This window comes from Chiloscyllium plagiosum, chromosome 3 (genome assembly GCF_004010195.1).
Source record: "Chiloscyllium plagiosum isolate BGI_BamShark_2017 chromosome 3, ASM401019v2, whole genome shotgun sequence".
In the NCBI taxonomy this organism is placed as follows: Eukaryota; Metazoa; Chordata; class Chondrichthyes; order Orectolobiformes; family Hemiscylliidae; genus Chiloscyllium; species Chiloscyllium plagiosum.
This window is the reverse complement of record NC_057712.1, coordinates 39805651-39825364: the sequence shown is the minus strand read 5'-3', so window position 1 is coordinate 39825364 and position 19714 is coordinate 39805651. Positions and strand designations below refer to the sequence as shown.

At 44.2% G+C, this 19714-nt stretch overlaps 2 protein-coding genes across 2 annotated transcripts in view; one reads left to right on the top strand and one right to left on the bottom strand.

Moving 5' to 3' along the window:
* LOC122542629 (interferon-induced, double-stranded RNA-activated protein kinase-like) overlaps nt 1-2022 on the top strand; it is a 20168-nt gene extending 18146 nt beyond the window's left edge. The window contains exon 6 of the mRNA XM_043680623.1: nt 1536-2022. The gene's annotated coding sequence lies outside the window, so the exon portion shown is untranslated. The remainder of the gene's footprint in view (nt 1-1535) is intronic.
* Nucleotides 2023-3061: 1039 nt separating this feature from the next.
* slc35f3b (solute carrier family 35 member F3b) overlaps nt 3062-19714 on the bottom strand; it is a 47344-nt gene continuing 30691 nt past the window's right edge. The window contains exons 5-7 of the mRNA XM_043687441.1: nt 12673-12865; nt 12087-12176; nt 3062-6310 (exon numbers count right to left, since the gene is read on the bottom strand). Of these exons, the coding sequence (XP_043543376.1) occupies nt 6060-6310; nt 12087-12176; nt 12673-12865 (534 nt within the window). The 3' untranslated portion in view covers nt 3062-6059. The remainder of the gene's footprint in view (nt 6311-12086; nt 12177-12672; nt 12866-19714) is intronic.

The following is a 19714-nucleotide window of genomic DNA, read 5'->3' as shown; positions in this document are numbered from 1 at the left end:
TTCTCACCAATACCTGTCCCAACACACATACCTGCACTTACACCAACAGCTGCACACACATAGTCACACCAATACTCATATTAACACCTACACCCACATATGCACTCATCTTTACTCACTGTAACACCCACAACTGGTATCATACCCACTTACACTCATACCAGCAACTACAACCACATGATCACCGTGACCATCACACACCATCACAGTCACTCACACCAATATCTACAGCCTCCTAGTCCCACTGACACTTGTACCCATTCACACCAAAACTTATATCCTCTCTCACCAACACCTATGCCCAGTCATTCGAAACGTCGAATCTCCTGTTCCCTGGATGCTGCCTGACCTGCTGTGCTGTTCCAGCAATAAAGTTTCAACTTTGATCTCCAGCATCTGCAAACCTCACTTTCTCCTCCAGTCATTCAATTTACAAGCATACCCATGCCAATGTATATCCACACCAACACCTACACCTCATTCATCTTTTGCCATCACTGACAGTCACCCACATCTACACTCACAATCTGAATAAGGGGAAGAGACGGAGAAACACAACAAGGAGGAGAGAATAACAGGGAGAGTGGGACGGACACCAGGAAATAGATTGAGGAGGAGAGAGGGAGATGGAGTGCAGCAGACAGCTAAACCTGGAAAATGGTTCTAGCTCTATAATGAGAGTTTGTATTGAGGGATGAATGTGGAACTAGGTGATGGAGGTGAAAGATTCTCCTGAAATAGTCCAGCGGAAAGGGTGTGATTCAGGACTAGTGAACCATGGGATGTACTGCCATAAACACTTGTGATGTAGGCGTTAGAACATCTTTTCAAAAGTAATTGGATACCTATTTGAAAAGGAGGAATATAAAAGGATAGAGGGGAAATGGAACCAGCACAAGCAGCTAAGTGGTCTCTTCCTGTGCTGTAAATTCCCATCACATTTGAAAGCACGTACACATCAAGCCATTGAAACAGAAAAGGTTACGGTACAGTAGATGGCTATTTGGCTGACCAGGGCTTTGCCAGCCTAAACATAGCTCTCCAGCCTAATTCCTTTTTCCAGCTCTTGGTCCCTAACTCTCTAGATTATAACACTTCAGTATTTTTGAGGTGTTGAGTTTTCTCTGCTGTTTCCATCCTAAGTTACAGCCCCTATGTCCCTCTGATCAAAAACTTATCATCTCAATTCCCTGCTCAATTCTTCCGCCAATTATTTTATGCCCCCTGGTTTTAGATGTCTCAATTTGGTTCTTCCTAAGCACTCTCTCTAGGCCCTTCAATTTTGTACTCAGTGAGAACTCCATCAACCTCCTCTGTTTCCAAGAAAACAACCAGGGCCGCCAATTAGTGTTGTAGAGTTTCACAGCCTGAAGGAGGCCCTTCGGCCTATCACGTCCATCTTGGTTGTCAAACACCTAGTCCCATTTTCCAGCATCTGGCCCATAGTCTTTAGGCTATCATATTTCAAGTGATCAAATGTTGAGAGGTTTCCCCCTTCTATATCCTTCCCTCATAACTAACCTTCTTCATTCCAGGCAACATGGTGATCCAGGCCTGGCCTACATGTGACTCTAGGTGGACATCAAGGTGGTTGACTTAGAACTGCTGCAACAAGCCACTCAGCTATATCATGCAGGTCAAATAGGACCAAAACATCTGGATGGACAAGATGACATTGACCTGGGCACTGGAAATGTCAACGGCACATCCTGCCCAATTGACCCTGCAAAATCTTCCTCAATAATGAGTGGGGACTTGTTTCCAAATTGCAGGTTCTGTCAAACACCTTTGGGAGCTTTGACTGTGTTAATGATGCTATATGGATACAGGTTGCCATTGTACCGTTTTAGTATGACACAATACAGGGAGTTTCACAGTCCTGTTCTTGATATTTTTGATTTGAATTTAACACCTCATGGATAGATATCTACTCGAACATTTATTATCAGGTGACAACAAGTCTCACCAGTGGTTAGCACTGCTGCCTCACAGCACCAGAGACCTGGTTCAATTCCTGCCTCAGGCAACTGTCTGTGTGGAGTTTGCACATTCTCCCAGTGTCTGTGTGGGTTTCCTCCGGGTGCTCCGGTTTCTCCCCACAGTCCAAAAATGTGCAGGGTTAGGTGAATTGGCCTGACTAAATTGCCCGGAGTGTTAGGGGCAGGGGTAAATGTAAGGAAATAGGTCTGGGTGGGTTGCTCTTCGGAGGGTCGGTATGGACTTGTTGGGCCAAAGGGCCTGTTTCCACACTGTAAGTAATCTAATCAAATGTCATATTAAATTACTTTCATTCTTAAAGAAATCTGGTGACATTTCTAGTGATTTGATAAGATTCCTGCCCTTTACAGATAATGTATAATACAGAAGCAGCCTAACAGCTCTGTTCTGGTACTTACAGTCCCTTGAAAGTATCTGTGCTATTGTCCTCAACCACTCCTGCAGCAGTGAACTCCACATTCTAATCATTCTCTTGTGTAAAGAGATTTCTCTTAAAGAATTAAAGATATTGATGGCCCTTAGTTTCAGTCTAATACACAAGGAAACATTTCCACATGTATCCCTATCAAACCCATACATAAAATTAATGATCACCATCATTTAACACCTTAGCCTTCTCTTTCTAAGAGATAATTGTGACCTGTCAGTTCTGGTATTATTCTTGTGACTGTTTGCACCTTCTCCATGGTGTCTGTAAGTTTTCTGCAGTGAGGAGAGTAGTAACTGCTCACAGATCTTTCACAGAGAGAGAGAGAGAGAGAGAATTTAAAGACTAAGAACTCAGAGAGACCAAATTTCTTACTAATGTATTTTATTGTTTTTTTTGCAATTTCTTGTAAAATAGACAATAATTTTTCATCCTTAGTTTACACGTGGTTAACACAGTTCTGTAGATGAATAAATTCCATTCTTTTCAGATAAAAGTGTTTTGCATTTAAAAATAGTAACACGGTCTCAGGAAGAGGAGACCCTTCAACCTTTCAGCCTACCTATCCACAGTCTTTCATGGCTTGTTCCTAATGACCTTGAACACTGTTTGTCATCCAGAACCTACCTGATTCATGGACGTGTTCTATTCTTACTAGGATTCACCTCCACATCCTCAGCACATTTTGGTTTATTTTGGTCTCTCTTTCAAACGGCTCATTCCACGGCGTGCTTCATTCCTTAAAAAGGAAAATCTCCTTCTTTTCGCATCTGATTTTGTTGTTAATTGTACCCATGTCTTTGAGATACCAGTCCCCCTGTGGAAAAATGGCCTCTCCTGTCTTACTCTCTCAAGATCGCCCACCCCCGGCCCACACATTTATGAACACCTCTTAAACATTCCTCTGTCTGAACAAGAATAATCCCATCTTCTCGGGTCTGGAACTGGAGATATCTGCATCTTGATCAGACATATTGTGTTTGTCAGCAAGATTCTTCTGATAGGAAAAGATCTTCAGGAGATTCCCATTCCTTCAAGCCCCTCCTCTCCCGAGTAACATCTCATCATCTTTTGTGGATGTGGAATGTGACGTTCTCACATCCTGACGTGTCTGATATCTAAGAAAAGGCGAACTGGGAATAGTTGTGTTGCCAACTCTCCAAGATTGGCAGGAGTCACCTTTAATCTCCAAGACACGCAACAGGAAACCCAAAGTTAAGTCTTAGGGGCCTTAAACAAATGAAGCAATTTCCCCCTTTTTTTAATTACACACTCTTATTAGTTATAAAAATATTGTGTTTGGGTGGATCGACAGCACAGTATTATATAACTAGGGAATGGACAGTCTGCTGTTCTGCTGACTGCTCTGGGTAGGTGGGCATAGGTTGGGCACGAGAGGTGATTGATGACAGGAGAGAGGGCACAGGCCTGTGGGCAGCTGGAAGTCTCGTGACAGAATCCTTTGGAATAGGGGCTGACTCAGAAATGGGGGAAGGAAGGTGGAAGTGGGGGATTGGTGTGGTGGCTGGTGATTGGGTTGTGCCAGTGAAGACCATGCACTTACTGATGTTTTGTTTAATACCTGAACATCATGCTTCACCTCCAGCCACCATTAAGACTGTTGTAAAAAAACACAAACATACATTCAGACACATTAAATTAGATTATGTTAATGAAAACATGCAAGTTTGACTTAAAACTGCTTTCTCTTGGCTTCCGTCAGTAAAAATCGCAAAGAGGCCACAGGCTGCTAAGTATCTGATGTTCTAATGTGATCATCCTGGTAGTGTTTGACTTGGTGTTGGTCACCAATGTTTGATTTCACGAGGTGTCACATTTTTGTTAAGCCATAAAGAGACCATCATGATCAATAGGTCACCACAGGAGAGTGGTTAGATTGCTCGAGCCTCAGTGGGTAACACTCTCCCTCGCGAAGTTAGAAGGTCAGGGGTTGATGCTCACCCAGAGCAGTGACTGAACATTCAGGGTGACAGAGTGAGTGCCTGACTGTCCGAGGCAACACCTTAAACTGAAGTCTGCAGTAATCGCGCTTCTTCCAATGTCCAACTGAGACTTACCTCCACTTAACACCTTCTCTGGGAGACAACCCCTCTGACATCAACAGGGGTGGGTCCAAATCCTGTCCACATTAATCCCAACTGGAATGCAGTGAGCAAATCTCAGATAATAAATACCTGCTCCCCCACCCCTCCGCATCTAATTTTGTTGTTAGCTAAAGATACCAGTCCTCCTTTGGAAAAATGACTTTTCCTGTTTAACTCTCCCAGGATCACATTCCCCCCCACAACCCTCACATTTATGAGCACCTCTTAAAAGTTCCCCTGGCTGAACAAGAGTGATCCCAAGAATTGGAAAGGCATTATGAGAGGGAGGGGCTGGAATCGAGAAGGTGTGGAATCCTCTATATCTCCAATTTGGGAGACAGAGGATGACCAGGGAGAAGAGCAGGGGCTGAAGGCTGGGGACTGGCTGTGGGCCACAGCATCCCACACCCCCAACACTCCCATCCCTCCCAAGCCTCAGTAAGTAACATTGAAAGAAACAATGGCTGTTAAACTATAAGAGCCCCTCACATTAGTGTAAGAGGGAAGAGTCTGATTAGATCCTAGATTGCATATTTAAACACCATGTCTGGTTGATAGAGGAGTCCAATAACAGGCTGGTTTGAAAGTAGGGTCGGGTAGGAAGTGGGCACGCTGTGTGGTGGGTGATAATGCCTGCCCAAGTGCTGAAAATCACTCTTGCCAACCTCACTGTCAGAGACCAGAGGCCCTGATGCCTTTACATGGTGTTAATTAAACCCCCCACTGCATGCACATTAATAATCCTGCCGAGATACCCTTTATTTATAGCACCCTTAAACTTCAAATCCTCCAATAGTCACCACCGAGAAAAAGGAAGGATGATACAGCTCTCTAAAGGAGTGCTGACACTAGCCCTTATAATGCAGGTGGCAGTTCTGGGGTTTAAACATTCAGTGGTGGACTACATAGGCCACATGTTGGGAACACCAATTAAAATATATCCCAGATCCCAAAGAGGAGAACTCAGGCAGGCAACAGTACAGCTATCATTAACTCTTCACAAAATTCACCTGAACCTTTGTGACAGAAACAAAATACTGCAGCGCCTGCTGAAACGTGCATTTGGTGACCAACAGAGAATTAACCTCCTTTCTTACCCCTCGACCCCTCCACAGCCCCCTCCCATACTAGAGCTGGACCATCTCCGAGCAGGTTGGCACTGTATCCCCTGGGAGTGGGTAACTGGGCTGGGAACACCAGTCTGCCATAGCTCACCCCATCCTGAGGTCAGGTCACCGCCAGCCGCCCATCCCCAGCTGAAAACCTGGGCAGTAACTAAAAGAAATGTCAGAAGTTGCGTGGCCTTTCCTCACCGTTTCCCTTCAGTGGTGTCCACTACCCCTCCCCCCCCCCCTCCAGTGACCGTGAGTCTGTGACTGGGTCCCGAGAAATGCAAGTGACCAGACATGTCCAACACGTTACAATCGCCCTACCAGACAGACCCCCATATGGAACACGAGTTCATCATGTGTGCTGTTCACTGCCTTTTATCATCACCACGAGCTTGGTTGTAATTTCCAGGCCGCTGACTAGAATGAGTGTGCAAACGTGGCAGTGGAGGTTCGTGAGCCCTTGTTTCGGCTCTGTCCTGCGAAGCCAGCTTCTCCCTGCTCCTCGACAGCCTCCTCCTTCTTCCTGACCTTGAAGCGGGACAGGAAGTCCAGGGCCATTCGGTCCCACTCCTCGGGCAGCAGCAACAGGAGGAAGCCCAGGCAGATGATCAGGACAGCGATTACCCGCACACTGTTGAACACAATGTCACTGCAGTAGGCATCAGCCACTGTGGGGCAAGGGGCAAAAGGCAGAAAGCCAACAGTCAGTATTAACAAGCTGGCAGACAGACACTGCATTCACCTCATCCCCACATCTACTCCCAACGCTCCCCAGTCTACCTCCCTGTGGGGTCACTCTCGGGCCGTTCCCTTGATCTGCTGAGATATAACTGAGTGGCCTCTCCCAAATTCAGAGGCAAGAGATGGGTGAGTCACATTGGTAATGGGCTGCAGTCATTGCTAAGGCCAGGCTGGGTAATGGTGCTGGGCTTCCTTCCCTCTGAGGCAGATTAAATACCAGGCAGCCCCTTCTCTGGGACCACAAGCCAGGGTTCATCAAAAGCAAGACTGGAGCTGACACTGCTTTCTGCAGAGCACCACACAATGCCACCCATAGACTAGCAGCAATGCCCTTATTTAGAAAGGCGAGGTGGTAGTGAGGGCAAACAGCTCAGAGGCTGTGCAGTCTCCAAGTCGGGTCAGAGGTCAGGAATATTTTTTTTAGATTAGATTTAGATTAGATTACTTTACAGTGTGAATGCCCTTATTTAGAAAGGCGAGGTGGTAGTGAGGGCAAACAGCTCAGAGGCTGTGCAGTCTCCAAGTCGGGTCAGAGGTCAGGAATATTTTACCCAGCTCCAGTGCGAATCAGATAGTAATCCACAGAACCTTAGCCTGGTATATCCTCACTGCTACTGGGACATGAACAAGGATTGAGAATCTCTCACCCTGAGCAAGGTGAGCAGAAATTTCACATAGTCCCATATACATGAGAATGTGGATGTAGAGGTCTGACCCCGACCCTGACCCAGATCCAGACTCGGACCCTGATGGAGTAGTGAGCCTGTCAGTACTGTCAAGTCCAAGGTAATGAATTCAGATGGAAAGCGTTGTAAGGCATGCCACCTATTGATATCATTTTCAGCTTCTGCTATTTATAACAATTGGAAAACAAATGGACGGACTCATTAGATTCAATATTCTTTCCAGGGTTAAATGAGGATTGGAAATTCTGGAGATCAGAGACGAAGAGTCTGGTGCTGAAAAGGCACAGCCGGTCAGGCAGCATCCAAGGAGCAGGAGAATCAATGTTTCAGGCATAATCTCTTCATGATGAACAGTTTATGCTGGAAACTTCGATTCTCCTGCTCCTCGAATGCTGAGTGACTAGTTGTTCCTTTCTAGCACCACACTCTTCAACTCAAGACTTCCTCGCTCCTTTGTTCAGAATATGTTGCAATGTCAAGGTAACAAGTTCCATTTCTACAGCAAGTTTTACAACCTTGGGTTGTTCCAAAGCATGTAACAGCCAGTGAAGTACTTCTTGATGTGTAGTCATGGTTACAATGTAGGAAATGGAGCAACAACCAGCTCCTGTGCTCAGCAGCAATGCCATAATGTCCACATACTTTACCTTGGTTTTGTGATTTTGTTTGTGGGATAACAGTTGGCCAGGATCCTGGAGTGAGCTTCCCATTCATGTTTGAATTAGTGCCGTGGGATCTATACATCCACCCAAAACAGCAGGGAGACTTTGGTTTAATGTCTCACCCAATAAATCTCCCTGCCTGCACTGATCTGCCCTCAGGTTTGCTCCTTGCAAGAGATTAAATCTCCTCCCACTGGAAGTGGGTCACAGAGTTGAAAATATTCTTGAATCCCAACAGTAAGCAGTCAGGGTCAAAGAGGTTGGTTTGAAGGCAGGGTGCAGGGTAGGGCAGGGTGCGGAGTGGGTGAGGAGACGCGGGGATCTGGGGGAAGGTGGTTCAATTACAGATGGGGATGAGAATCAATGAAGTTCTTGTGGTAGGGGCTGGTGGGAAATTGATTGGGGATAAGGAGGTGGTGGGTGGTGGTGGTAAAGGAGATCGATGGAGGAAAAGCAGCAGAGGGCTGGATCTGGGCGGGTTTTGGTCCAGCAACAAGAGCAGGGAGGAGGGAAAAGGTTGTCAGTGAAGACTTAGAGACCCGAGACAAGAGAAAACGGGAGACAAATCTCTGCTGTTTGGAGAAAGGATTTCCAACACCATTTCCAACAAAGTGTCACACCATTTGGGTATTTCTTTTATTGTACCCTCTCATTGTCTCAGCAAGTGAAGACAGAGCTGAGCTGGTACTGTCCTTCCCTTTTAAACGAACAGGCAAATATCTGCTTTCGGGGGTGTGGGAATCTAATCAAAGGGCCTAACCCACCTTCGATCCTGCATCTTGGAATGAGATGGGAAGGAATGCTGCTTTCTGTGTGGCTAATTGTCACTGACCTTAACAGAAAGATGGCAACCGGAGGTCCTACAGCTCCTCCATCTTGCAATGCAGCCTGTTAGAAGCTACTAATAATCACATTAGAGAAACCGGAGGTAATCAGGCAGAGTCAACATGGTTTTGTGAAAATCAAAGAATGTTTAACCAATTTGTTTTTGTTCTTTGAAGAAGTAACATGTGTCGTGGGATGAAAGAGGAAACCAGTGGATGTATTGCATTTAGATTTCAAAAGACAACTGATAAAGTGCCACATTAAAGATTGTTGTGGGGGAAAAAAAAGCCCATGGTGTATTTGTTAACAAATTGGGCAGGACAGAATATTGGCTGGCTAACAGCAAGCAGACAGTAGGAACAAATGAGTCACTTTCTGGTTGGCAAATGACAATGAGTGGTGTGACACAGGAGTCAATGCTGGGACCTCATTCTTTTACAATCTATATAACATCATAGAGATATGCTGCATGGAAACAGACCCTTCGATCCAACTCATCCGTGCCGATCAGATATCCTAAATTAATCTAGTCCCATTTGGCCCATATCCCTCTAATCCCTTCCTATTCATATACCCATCCAGATACATTTTAAATGTTGCAATTATACCAGCCTCCACCACTCCCTCTGGCAGCTTCCATACCCGCAGCACCCTCTGGGTGAAAAAGTTGCTCCTTAGGTGCCTTTTAAACCTTTCCCCTCTCAACTTAAACCTTTGCCCTCTAGTTTTGGAATTCCCTACCCTGGGGAAAAGACCTTGGCTGTTACCCTATCCTTGCCCCTTATGATTTTATAAACTCCTATTAGCTCCGCAAACCTCACCCCCAGCATCCTGGCAACATCGTTGTAAATCTTTTTTGCACCTTCTCAAGTTTCACAACATCTGTCCTATAGCAAGGAGACCAGAATTGTACACTGTATTCCAAAACTGTACTGTTTTGTACAGCTGCAACATAACCTCCCAACTCCTATACTCAATGCACTGTCCAATAAAGGCAAGCATACCAGATGCTTTCTTCACTATCCTGTCTACCTGCTACTCCACTTTCAAGGAACTATGAACCTGCACTCCAATGTTTCCTTGTCCAACCTGTCCAAATACACCATAAATCCCATTCCTTAGAATCCCCTCCACTGATGTCAGGCTCACTAGTGTTTAGTTCCCTGGCCTTTCCCTACCACCTTTCTTAAATAGTGGCACCACTTTAACCAACTGCCAGTCTTTTGGCATCTCACCTGTGACTATCGATGATACAAATATCTCAGCAAGGGGCCCAGCAATCACTTCTCTAGCTTCCCACAGAGTTCTGGGGTACACCTGATCAGGTCCTGGGGATTTATCTAACTTTATGCATTTTAAGAGATCCAGCACCACCTCCTCTGTAGTATGGACATTTTTCAAGGTATTGCTATTTACTTCCCAGAGTTCTCTAGCTTCCATATCCTTTTCCACAGTAAACATGGATGCAAAGAACTAATTTAATGTCTCTCCCAAATCCTGCAGTTTCACACATAGATCTTCAAGGGGCCGTATTCTCTCTCTAGTTACTCTTTTGTCCTTGATGTATTTGTAGAATCCCTTTGGATTCTCCTTAACCCTCTTTGCCAAAGCTATCTCATGTCCCCTTTTTGCCTTCCTGTGGCTTCATACAGTTTCCTAAATTTGTTGAGGATTCAAAAATAGGTAAGAAACTAAGTTGTGAAGAGGACACAAAGCACTCAAAAGAGATACCCATTGCTCATTTACTTTCCCGAAGGTCTGACAAATGGTATATAATGTGGGAATATGTGAAACTCTCCATTTTGGCAGGAAGAACAGAAAAAGGACAATATAACCTCAATGATAAGAGATTGAGAGATACAGAGGGATCTGGGTGTTCCAGTGCATTAACCTTAAATGAAGATACAGTAAGGAAAGCTAATAGAATATTACACTGAGTGGGACTGAATAAAATTGTAGGGAGGTTATGCATCAGTTATACAATATTGGTGAGCCCATATCTGGAGTACCATGCACAGTATTAGTCACCTTTTTTGAGGAAGTAAATTCATTGGAGAGTTACCAGATTAATACCTGGAACGGAGAGGTGGTCTTATGAGGGAAAGTTGGGCAGGCTCAACTTGAGCCCTTTGAAGTACAGAATTACAGTAAGAGATGATTGACACATATTAGACCCTGAAGGGTCTTGTGGCAGGGACTGGAACGAGGGGTCACTATTTAAAAATAAGGGGTCAGCCATTTAAAACAGAGACAAGATAATTTCTTTTAACCCCAGTATGAGTCATTAGAACTCTCTTCCAGAAAAGGTAGTGGTAGCAAAGTCTCCAAATTTTTTTTTAAACAGCAGAGGTGGATAGATTCTTGTTAAGCAAGGGGGTGAAAGGGTATCAGGGTATGTGAGAATGGAGAGTAACCAAATCATCCACGGTCCCCTTGAATAATGAAGCAGGCTTGAAGGTCTGAGGGACCTGCTGTTGTTCCTAACTTGAATGTCTCTATGTACCCCATTAGATCAAAGCTGATCTGTGTCTTAACTCTATTTAACCACCTTGGTTTCATAACCTTTAATCAGCATATTCACTAGAAAGATCTCTCAATCACAGGTTTGAACTTTTCAATTGACACTCTCTCTCCTTCCCTCCTCTCCCCATCCCTACCCTCAGCCTCATCAGCTGCTTGTGAGGGTGAGAAGTCCAGATGTCCACAACCCTCTCAGTAAGTAAGTGCTCCCTGATATCGCCCTGAAAGGCCCTGCCCTATTTTGGGCCTGTTATACTGGACTCATACACAAGGGAAATAATGACTCCTCAATGTTCCCCACCAGCATGTCCAAGAAGACTCCACACAATCAGTCGCTGTCGTTTAACCCTTTCAGTCCTGCTCTGGTCAACTTACGCTGCATGCTCTTCAGAGCCATTATACCGTCCCTGAGAGACAGTGTCGAGAGCTGAACACAGTCCTCCAGCTGGTATCTAACCACAGCTTTACACAGTCATCCAGCCCTATGTAAACCAGCCCTCAGAGACAACGAGCAACATTTGTTCCACCTTCATTGATTCTTTTATGCCTGACCACTGGCTTTTAGTGATTTATTCCTGTATTTGCGCTGTTCAGTCTTCCCATTCTTGCACTATTCCGAGTTTCTCATCCCTCCATTGCAGATTTCTCTCCCCTCCATTCCGAGTTTCCCACCAATTAGGAACTGCATCTGATCATCATTCTCAGACCCAAAGTGGAGGTCCTGGCACTTGTCCACACTGAACTCCAACTACAGTTCTACAACACAGTGGAGTTAGTCTTCCCTCAGCAAGCTCTGTCCAAAACTTACACAATTACAAACACCTCGACAGAATCGCCCCTTAACCTTCCCTGCAGCGTTTTGGACGAGTTCTAGTTAACGCAGAAAGGAAACTGGGAGGTTTTGAGGGCATTTGTGAGGGGGCGGAGCTCCTACTTGGGCACCTCTTGGCTCCCCTTGTCCCAGATACCGAGCTGCCTGTGAAAAAGAGGTGAAGGAGAAAAAGTCTTACCAGCATTCACAGGGACACTGAGGACCACTCCCACCGAGATCAGAGTTGGTGATGTGACAGCAATCCCAAAATTCATCAGGATGTTAAAGGCTGAAACAATGGACATAAGAAATTGTGGATTTACAAAATAAAAGACTTGCATTTATATAGCATTTTGGACTGAGGTCCTTGTTGTAAATCAGGTAATGTGACAGTCAATGACCCACAAGCAGGAAGAAAGGATAATGACCACACAATCTGCTCTGAATAATACTGCTTGAGGAGTAACTATTAACCAGGACTGGGAAATGTTTCCTGGTCCTCTCCAAAATATTTCCAGAGTGAGAACAGATGGAGCTACAGCTTAATATCTCAACCAAAACATGGCAACTCAGATAGTGCAGTACTCCCTCTGTACCACCACTTTTAGCCTCAGAGGCAGGAGTGCCGTACCCACTATCCCTTAAAGACTGATCCATTGTCCTTCTGCTTCCCCACCCCCAAGGTTCCAGTGCCCATTGCTCAGTTCATTCACAGACTCGGCAGAGAGGTCTAGCAGAGTGGGGAGGGGAGGTGCAGACATTGTTCACTTCTCCTCAGGACTTACACAGCAAGAGAGTCGCCATCCCGCACAGTTTCTCCCAAGGAATGAGGCTGAATGGGGTCCAGTACTCAACGCCAGTGAAGTAAAGGGCCACCGGAACAAAGGTGACGAAGGTGACATTGAAAAGTCCCAGCACCGAAAGGAACAAAGCTGCTTCACCGTACTTGGCACTGCCCAGGAGCATCTTAAACAAGACCTGAAAGAAAGATTTTGCATTTCTGTAGCGCCTTTCTTGATTCCAGGATGTCCCAAAACACTTTACAGCCAATGAAATACTTTTGAGGTGCGGCCACCTCGGTGAGGTGGAAGCGATGGCAGCCAATTTGTGCACAGCAACGTCCCAAAAAACGGTAATGTGATAGTGAAAAGGGATTGGTATTGGTCAGGGGAACAGGGAGAACTCTGAAACATGGGGCCCACCAGTCAGCCATCCAGCCTGCCCCAGCATTCAGTAAGGTAAAGGCTGATCAACAAACTATTTCTGTAGGACCCCTTACACCCCATATCTTTTAATACCTTTAAGTAAAGTGAATAGGAGTCATATTGGATTTAACAGATTAACTCTCTATACTTCCCCCCCAATCCTGCACAGATCTAACCAGTTTCTTCTCCCTTCCATTTTTTAATTTAATTCAATGAACTTTTTTTTTCTTGTTTCAGATAGAAGCAATTATTCAAATGTGCTTCCATCCTGTCCTTCATCATTACTGGCTTTTGAACATGACATTTTTGACATTTTTTGCTTTTTCTAAAAAAAATGGTTCCCTTATACCACAAGGAATATGAGAAGCCAAGTCCTACTGCCCTTGGAGACTCCTGAAGAAGGGCTCATGCCCGAAACGTCGATTCTCCTGCTCCTTGGATGCTGCCTGACTTGCTGCGCTTTTCCAGCAACACATTTTGCCCCGGAGACTGTCCTGCTCCTCAATAAGATCATAATTGATCTGATTAACTCCATTTTCTTGCCTACGCTTCCTCCAACCAACCTCCTTCCCCCCAAATAAAACTCTCCTGTAGTTGAATAACCTGCCTAACCTATTATTAAGTTTGCTGATCCCTGTCTGAGGATATCACAAAAATGTCATTAGTGCCATTCCTGGGTTCTGCTCCATCACCCATTATCTCAGTTTTGAGTTGACACAGCAAATACTTAAAGTGCAGACATTCCCCCATTGTGCGTTTTGATCTCACCCATTTGTCGTGATTGAAAGGCCGTGCCTGTTGAATGTGACTTATTCAAGGTGACGGCCATTAGTTTACATTTTAAAACGTTGCCTATTTTAGATCATTTCTCTCAACTCGGTCAGAGACGTTGTGACACACCTCCAGGGCCAGGTGAGAGTCCCACCTGGTTCAAAGGTAGGGACAGAACCATTTTGCCTCAACAGACCTTAATGTTGCCTGTTTTGATCACAAAAAAAAATAGGTGTTGGTGACGATTCGCCACGGCAGATTTGGTGCCGCTGATTAGCCACTGCCGGTTCACCCCCAGCGTTTCTCCACTGGGGTCGTTTGACCTCTGGAGCCTATTCACCACAGGAAATATATATATATATATATATATATATATATATATACTGATTGTTTCCCTCCCGCCTGTTCTTTCATACTTCTCAGTCCCCTTTATTTATACAACTACATAGTGCATATTGATAAAAAAGAGGTAAAATAAATATCATTTTATTGGTTTATATATAAAAATGAGTTACAAAGTCTTGCGGTGGCGAATCGCCCTCAGTGGCCAATGGGCGGTGGCTAAGCGTCCTCAGCGGTGAAAGGGCAGTGGCTAATTGGCAGCGGCGAATGGTCCCATCCCGAAAAAATAGATGGGAAAGTAAGTGGTATGGATAACACAGAGTGTCCATAGAGATATATAAAAATGTTAAGTGAGATGAAATAAAATGGGAGAAAATGTGTGGTTATGCACTGTTGCAGGAAGAACAGAGGAGCTGAACATTAATTAGTAAGAGAAAGACTGCAGGCAGCACACAATGGTTTGAAGGTCCCAGTGCATGAACCAGTGCACACAGCACAGGGATTTGGGGTCCTCTTGTATAAATCACAAAAGGCTAGTGTACCATTACTGCAGGCAAAAGGAAAGGCAATTGGAAAGTTAAATGTTTATCTCAAATGGAATGAGGTAGAAAAATAGCGAGATCTTGCTAAGACTATACAACACAGAAATCAGACGACTGCTGGGAAACTGCGACCAGTTTTAATCCTCTTATGTAAAGAAAGACAGACTGACATTAGGCACAGCCCAGAATATGAATGGACTCTCTTATGAGTGGTTGAGTAACTTGAATTTGTAGACTTTGTAGTTTAGAAGATCGAGAGAAAACTAATTAAAATACACAGGATTCATAGGAGGCTTGTGAGGGTAGATGTGGAGAGGTTATCCCCATTGTGGGAAGGTCTAGAATTAGAGGGCACAACTCAAATAAAGGCTAATTCATTTAAAACCGAAATGATGAGGAATTTCCTTCTCTCAGAGGGTGGTGAATCTGTGGAATGCTTTACTATAGACAATTGTCATTAACTCTTTTCAAGGCGGACATATTAGATTTTTCATCAGTAAGGGAATCAAAGGTTAGGAGGGGAAAAGATCTGAGCAATGAAGGCAAGAGTGCCGGATTATCAGATCAGCCACAATCTCATTGAATGGTGGAGCAGACTCGATGGGCCAAAGAGCTGGATTCTGCACATGCATCTTAAGGTTTTATGTTAAAAGATTGACGAGGACAAAGCAGGAAACACTGTTTACATGGACTTTAGTAAAGCCTTTGACAGGGTTCCACATGGTAGACTAATTAGTAAAGTTAGGTCACATGGGATTCAGAGCAGAGTGGTGCTGGAAAAGCACAGCAGGTCGGGCAGCATCCAAGGAGCAGGAAAATCGACGTTTCGGGCAAAAGCCCTTCAACAGGAATAGAAGCTCTATTCCTGATGAAGGGCTTTTGCCTGAAACGTCGATTTTCCTGCTCCTCGGATGCTGCCCGACCTGCTGTGCTTTTCCAGCACCACTCTGCTCTGAACTCTGGTTTCCAGCATCTGCAGTCCTCACGTTTGCCTAACATGGGATTCAGGGTGAGTTTGCCAATTGCATACAATATTGGCTTCTCGGTCGGACCCAGAGGGTGATAATGGATGGTTGTTTCTCAAACTGGAGGCCTATGTCCACTGGTATTCCACAGGGATCAGTGCTGGGTCCACTTTTGCTTGTCATTTATATAAATGATTTGGAATAGAATATAGAAGGCATAGTTAATAAGTTTGTGGATGGCACCACAATTGGTGGCATAGTGGACAGTGAAGAAGGTTATCGAAGATTACAAGGAGATCTTGATCAAGTGGTAGATGGAGTTTAATTTGGATAAATGCCAGGTATTGCACATTGGTAAAACAAACAAGGGCAGGACTTATACAATTAATGGTAGGACCCTGGGTAGTGTTGTAGAACAGAGTGACCACTGGGTTCAGGTACATAATTCTTTGAAATTTGCCACAGGTAGATAGGGCGGTTAAGAAGGCACTTAGCACTCATGCCTCCATTGCTCAGCTCATTGTGCATAGGTGTTGAGAAATCATGTTGAGGTTGTACGGGACGACGATGTGGCCTCTTCTGGAGTACTGTGTGCACTTCTGGTCACCCTGTTATAGGAAGGATATTATTAAACTGGGTTCATAAAGATTTACCAGGATGTATCGAGGAATGGAGGGTTTGAGATTTAAGGAGAGGTTGGATAGTCTAGGACGTTTTTCACTGGCACAAAGGAGGTTGAGGAGCGACCTTATCGAGGTTTATAAAATCATGAGGGGCATAGATAAGGTGAATGGAAGGTGTCTTTTCCCTATGGTAAGGGAGTTTCAAACTAGGAACCATAGTTTTAAGGTTAGAGGAGAAAATTAAAAAAAAACACGAGGAGCAACTATTTTGACACAGTGAGTGTGGAATGAACTGTCAGAGGAAGTGATGGATGCAGTACAGTTATAGCACTTGGATAAGTTTATGAATAGGAAAGAATTAGAGGGATATGGGCCAAATGCAGGCAAGTGGGACTGGTTTAGCTTGGGATTATGGTCAGTGTGGACTAGTTAGATTGAAGGGTCTGTTTTTGTGCTGTATATCAAAAATCAAACATTTTCGGAATTTAAATTTACAATCAACCAATTGTCATTTGCAGAAGTTTTTCAAACTTTCACCACCTTTTAAGTGTGGAAGTGTGTTTTAAATTTCAGTCCTGAAGGACTGACTCTAATTTTTAGAATCTGTTCCCCAGAGCTGGACTCTCTTAACAGGAGGAATACTTTCTTCTGAGCTAACCTGTCTTAATGTCTTCATCACTTTGATTACCCTACCCCTCAAACTGCAGGAAACACAACACTAGCTTGTTGATCTTGTGTCGTAATTTAACCCTTGTAGTCAAGGTGTCATTCTGGTAATCGTACATCATAACACTCTCCAAAGATAATATACTCCCCCTCAGCGTGTGCTGCTCAGAATGGCTTATAAACCATCAAGAAGACGGTTTAATAAGGGTTGTACAACTGAGCATAAATGTTTACTTCCCATGTGTTCTAGTCCTCCTGATGCAAAGATCGATATTCAATTTGCATTTGATTATTTAATTACCTGCATTTGAGACTTAATGACCTTTGGATCTGAATATTCAAGTCTCTTTGAACCTTCACAGCTCCTGTTTTTTATAATTCCAAAAAGTCCCTTGTTCAATCCTCGTTAGGTCTAAAGTGGACGACCTCATATTTGCCATGTTACGCTTCCATCCACACTGCTTACCATGTTGTTATTCTTTGTATCACTCAAAAGTCAAATCTTGGCTTTTAGTCCCATTCTACCAGTAGGAGATACTTGGCCATGATTCCTATTCTCTACCTCCTGCCTTTTGGCCAATTTCCTGACCAAGTTAATAATTTACCCTTAAATCATGAGCTTCAAGTCTAGCTAACCCCGTCCTTTGTGAGGCACTTTATCAAAACCCTTCTGAAAGTCCCTCACTGCCATAGTCAGGCCCCTTTCCACAACTATAGGCAGTTTTTTGAAAATATCAATCAGGCTTTTCAGGCAGGGCCTGCCATTTACTAACCTGTGCTAATTCTCTCTGGTTGGTTGAATATTCCTGTCACCTAATCTATAATTAGAGACTCTAGGAATTTCCTCAATGACAAGGGGCTTGATGTTTAGGTGACCATAGGACTCAGGACCGGGAGCTAAAATCACCCTACTGTCCCCCAGCTCCACCTGTTCCTGGGCCATTTTAGTGGTGGTGAGGGTGGCAGTGCCACTCTAAACCAATTAACAGATTTGCCAGTCCACCTCCAGGTATGTACAGCTGGCAAGAGCCTGTTAAGGTAACTGAGAGCTGCCTCCTTGGGGTATATTAGGGTCCAGGCAGGTACACAATAGTGTGACCTAGTTGTAAGACCCATCTTTAACTTGGAGATGGGCTCCTCCATTTTGAAGTGCCCTATCATAAGATTTTAAGAACTAGGAGCTGGAAAAGGCCATTTAGCCCATCAAGCCTTCTCTGCCATTCAGCAAGATCACAGCTGATTTGATGGTGGCTTTAACTCCACTTTGCAGCCTGTCCCCACATAACAGTTGACTCTATTGCACGTAGCTCAATAATCTGTCTAACTCAACCTTGAATATATTCAGTGACCCAGCCACCACTGCTCTCCCGGGAAGAGAATTCCAAAGCCATCTCCATACTTCCCTGCCATTATGGTCTGCCATTGCTTTCAAGCTGGGAAGAGTCTGATTGGCTGTCCAGCCAGCCTTACCCCATCCTTAATTGGATAATGAGTCATCACTCAGGTCAATAATGGACTGCCTCAATGAAAATGCCCAACCAATGAGTGTTTTCCACACATTCTAGATTCACATTCCAGCCTGCCTGGAGGGCTCAAGAGCCTGCAGGAACATCTGCCCCAAATAGCAGGCTCTCTGCTCTACAATTACCTGGGTTCCATCTTTCATCTTCCTTAAGTAATAAAGGTCCATGAAACATGTCACTCCAAGTCCAAAGTGAAACTAGTCAGCCTATGGGAGAAGATGATCAAGTGGTTCCTCGTAACTTTGCCATTAGAATTATTAGAATTGTTCATATAACTCAGGTTGCCATGGAGTTGGAAGCTGGTTAACAGAAACGTTGTGGGCAGAAAACGTTCCCACAGAAACTCTTGGGACAAAAGTTGCAAAGCTCTCCCACAAAATAGATCTTAAATCTGTTTGGTAGAGAAACAGACAGGGAGAAGAAAAGACAGTTTCACCAGAGCTGACTATACTGTTCAATGGGGTTTATTCAAGAGGTTAACTAAAGGAATCTCTGGGAAACCATGCTATCAGGGCTGAGGTGACTGAAAGAAAAAAGCTATCTGGAAAACTCAGAATGGAATGGTTAGTGAAGGCCCTTTGAACTTGTGTCTCAATCTGACAAAGCGTGGTGAGAGTCTATTGGAGAACTGGGAGAGTCTGGGACTGCTCAGGATGTTGGATCTGTGCCAGTAAGGTATATGTCGTATTGACATCAAGTAAAATTTAACACGTTGCTTCAAGTATCATTTCTTAGTTAATTAATGTTTGAGTTATGTTGACTTTTGGTTTGTTTGTTACAGTGAACACTTTTTAAAAAGTGTAATCTTGTCAATTAAAAACTGGAAGAATTGTGGATACTGTAAATCAGAAATAAAAACAGAAATTGCTGCAAAAGCTCAGCAGATCTGGCAGCATCTGTGGAGAGAAATCAGAGTTAATGTTTCAGTTCCCTCAAACTATTCTGAGGAAGGGTCACTCACCTGAAATGTTAACTGATTTCTCTCCATAGATGTCGCCGGACATGCTGAGCTTTTCCAGCAATTTCTATGTTTGTTTCTAATCTAGTCCATTAATTTTGTGCACATTTTTGTTTTTAAACGCTATTGGCCTCTTTGGGGATTGTAGCATATGCACAGTTTTAGAATCTAAAGAAATGGTTCCTGTTTCAAGAGAACGTTTGGATGATCATAATTAAGGAATCTTCAATTG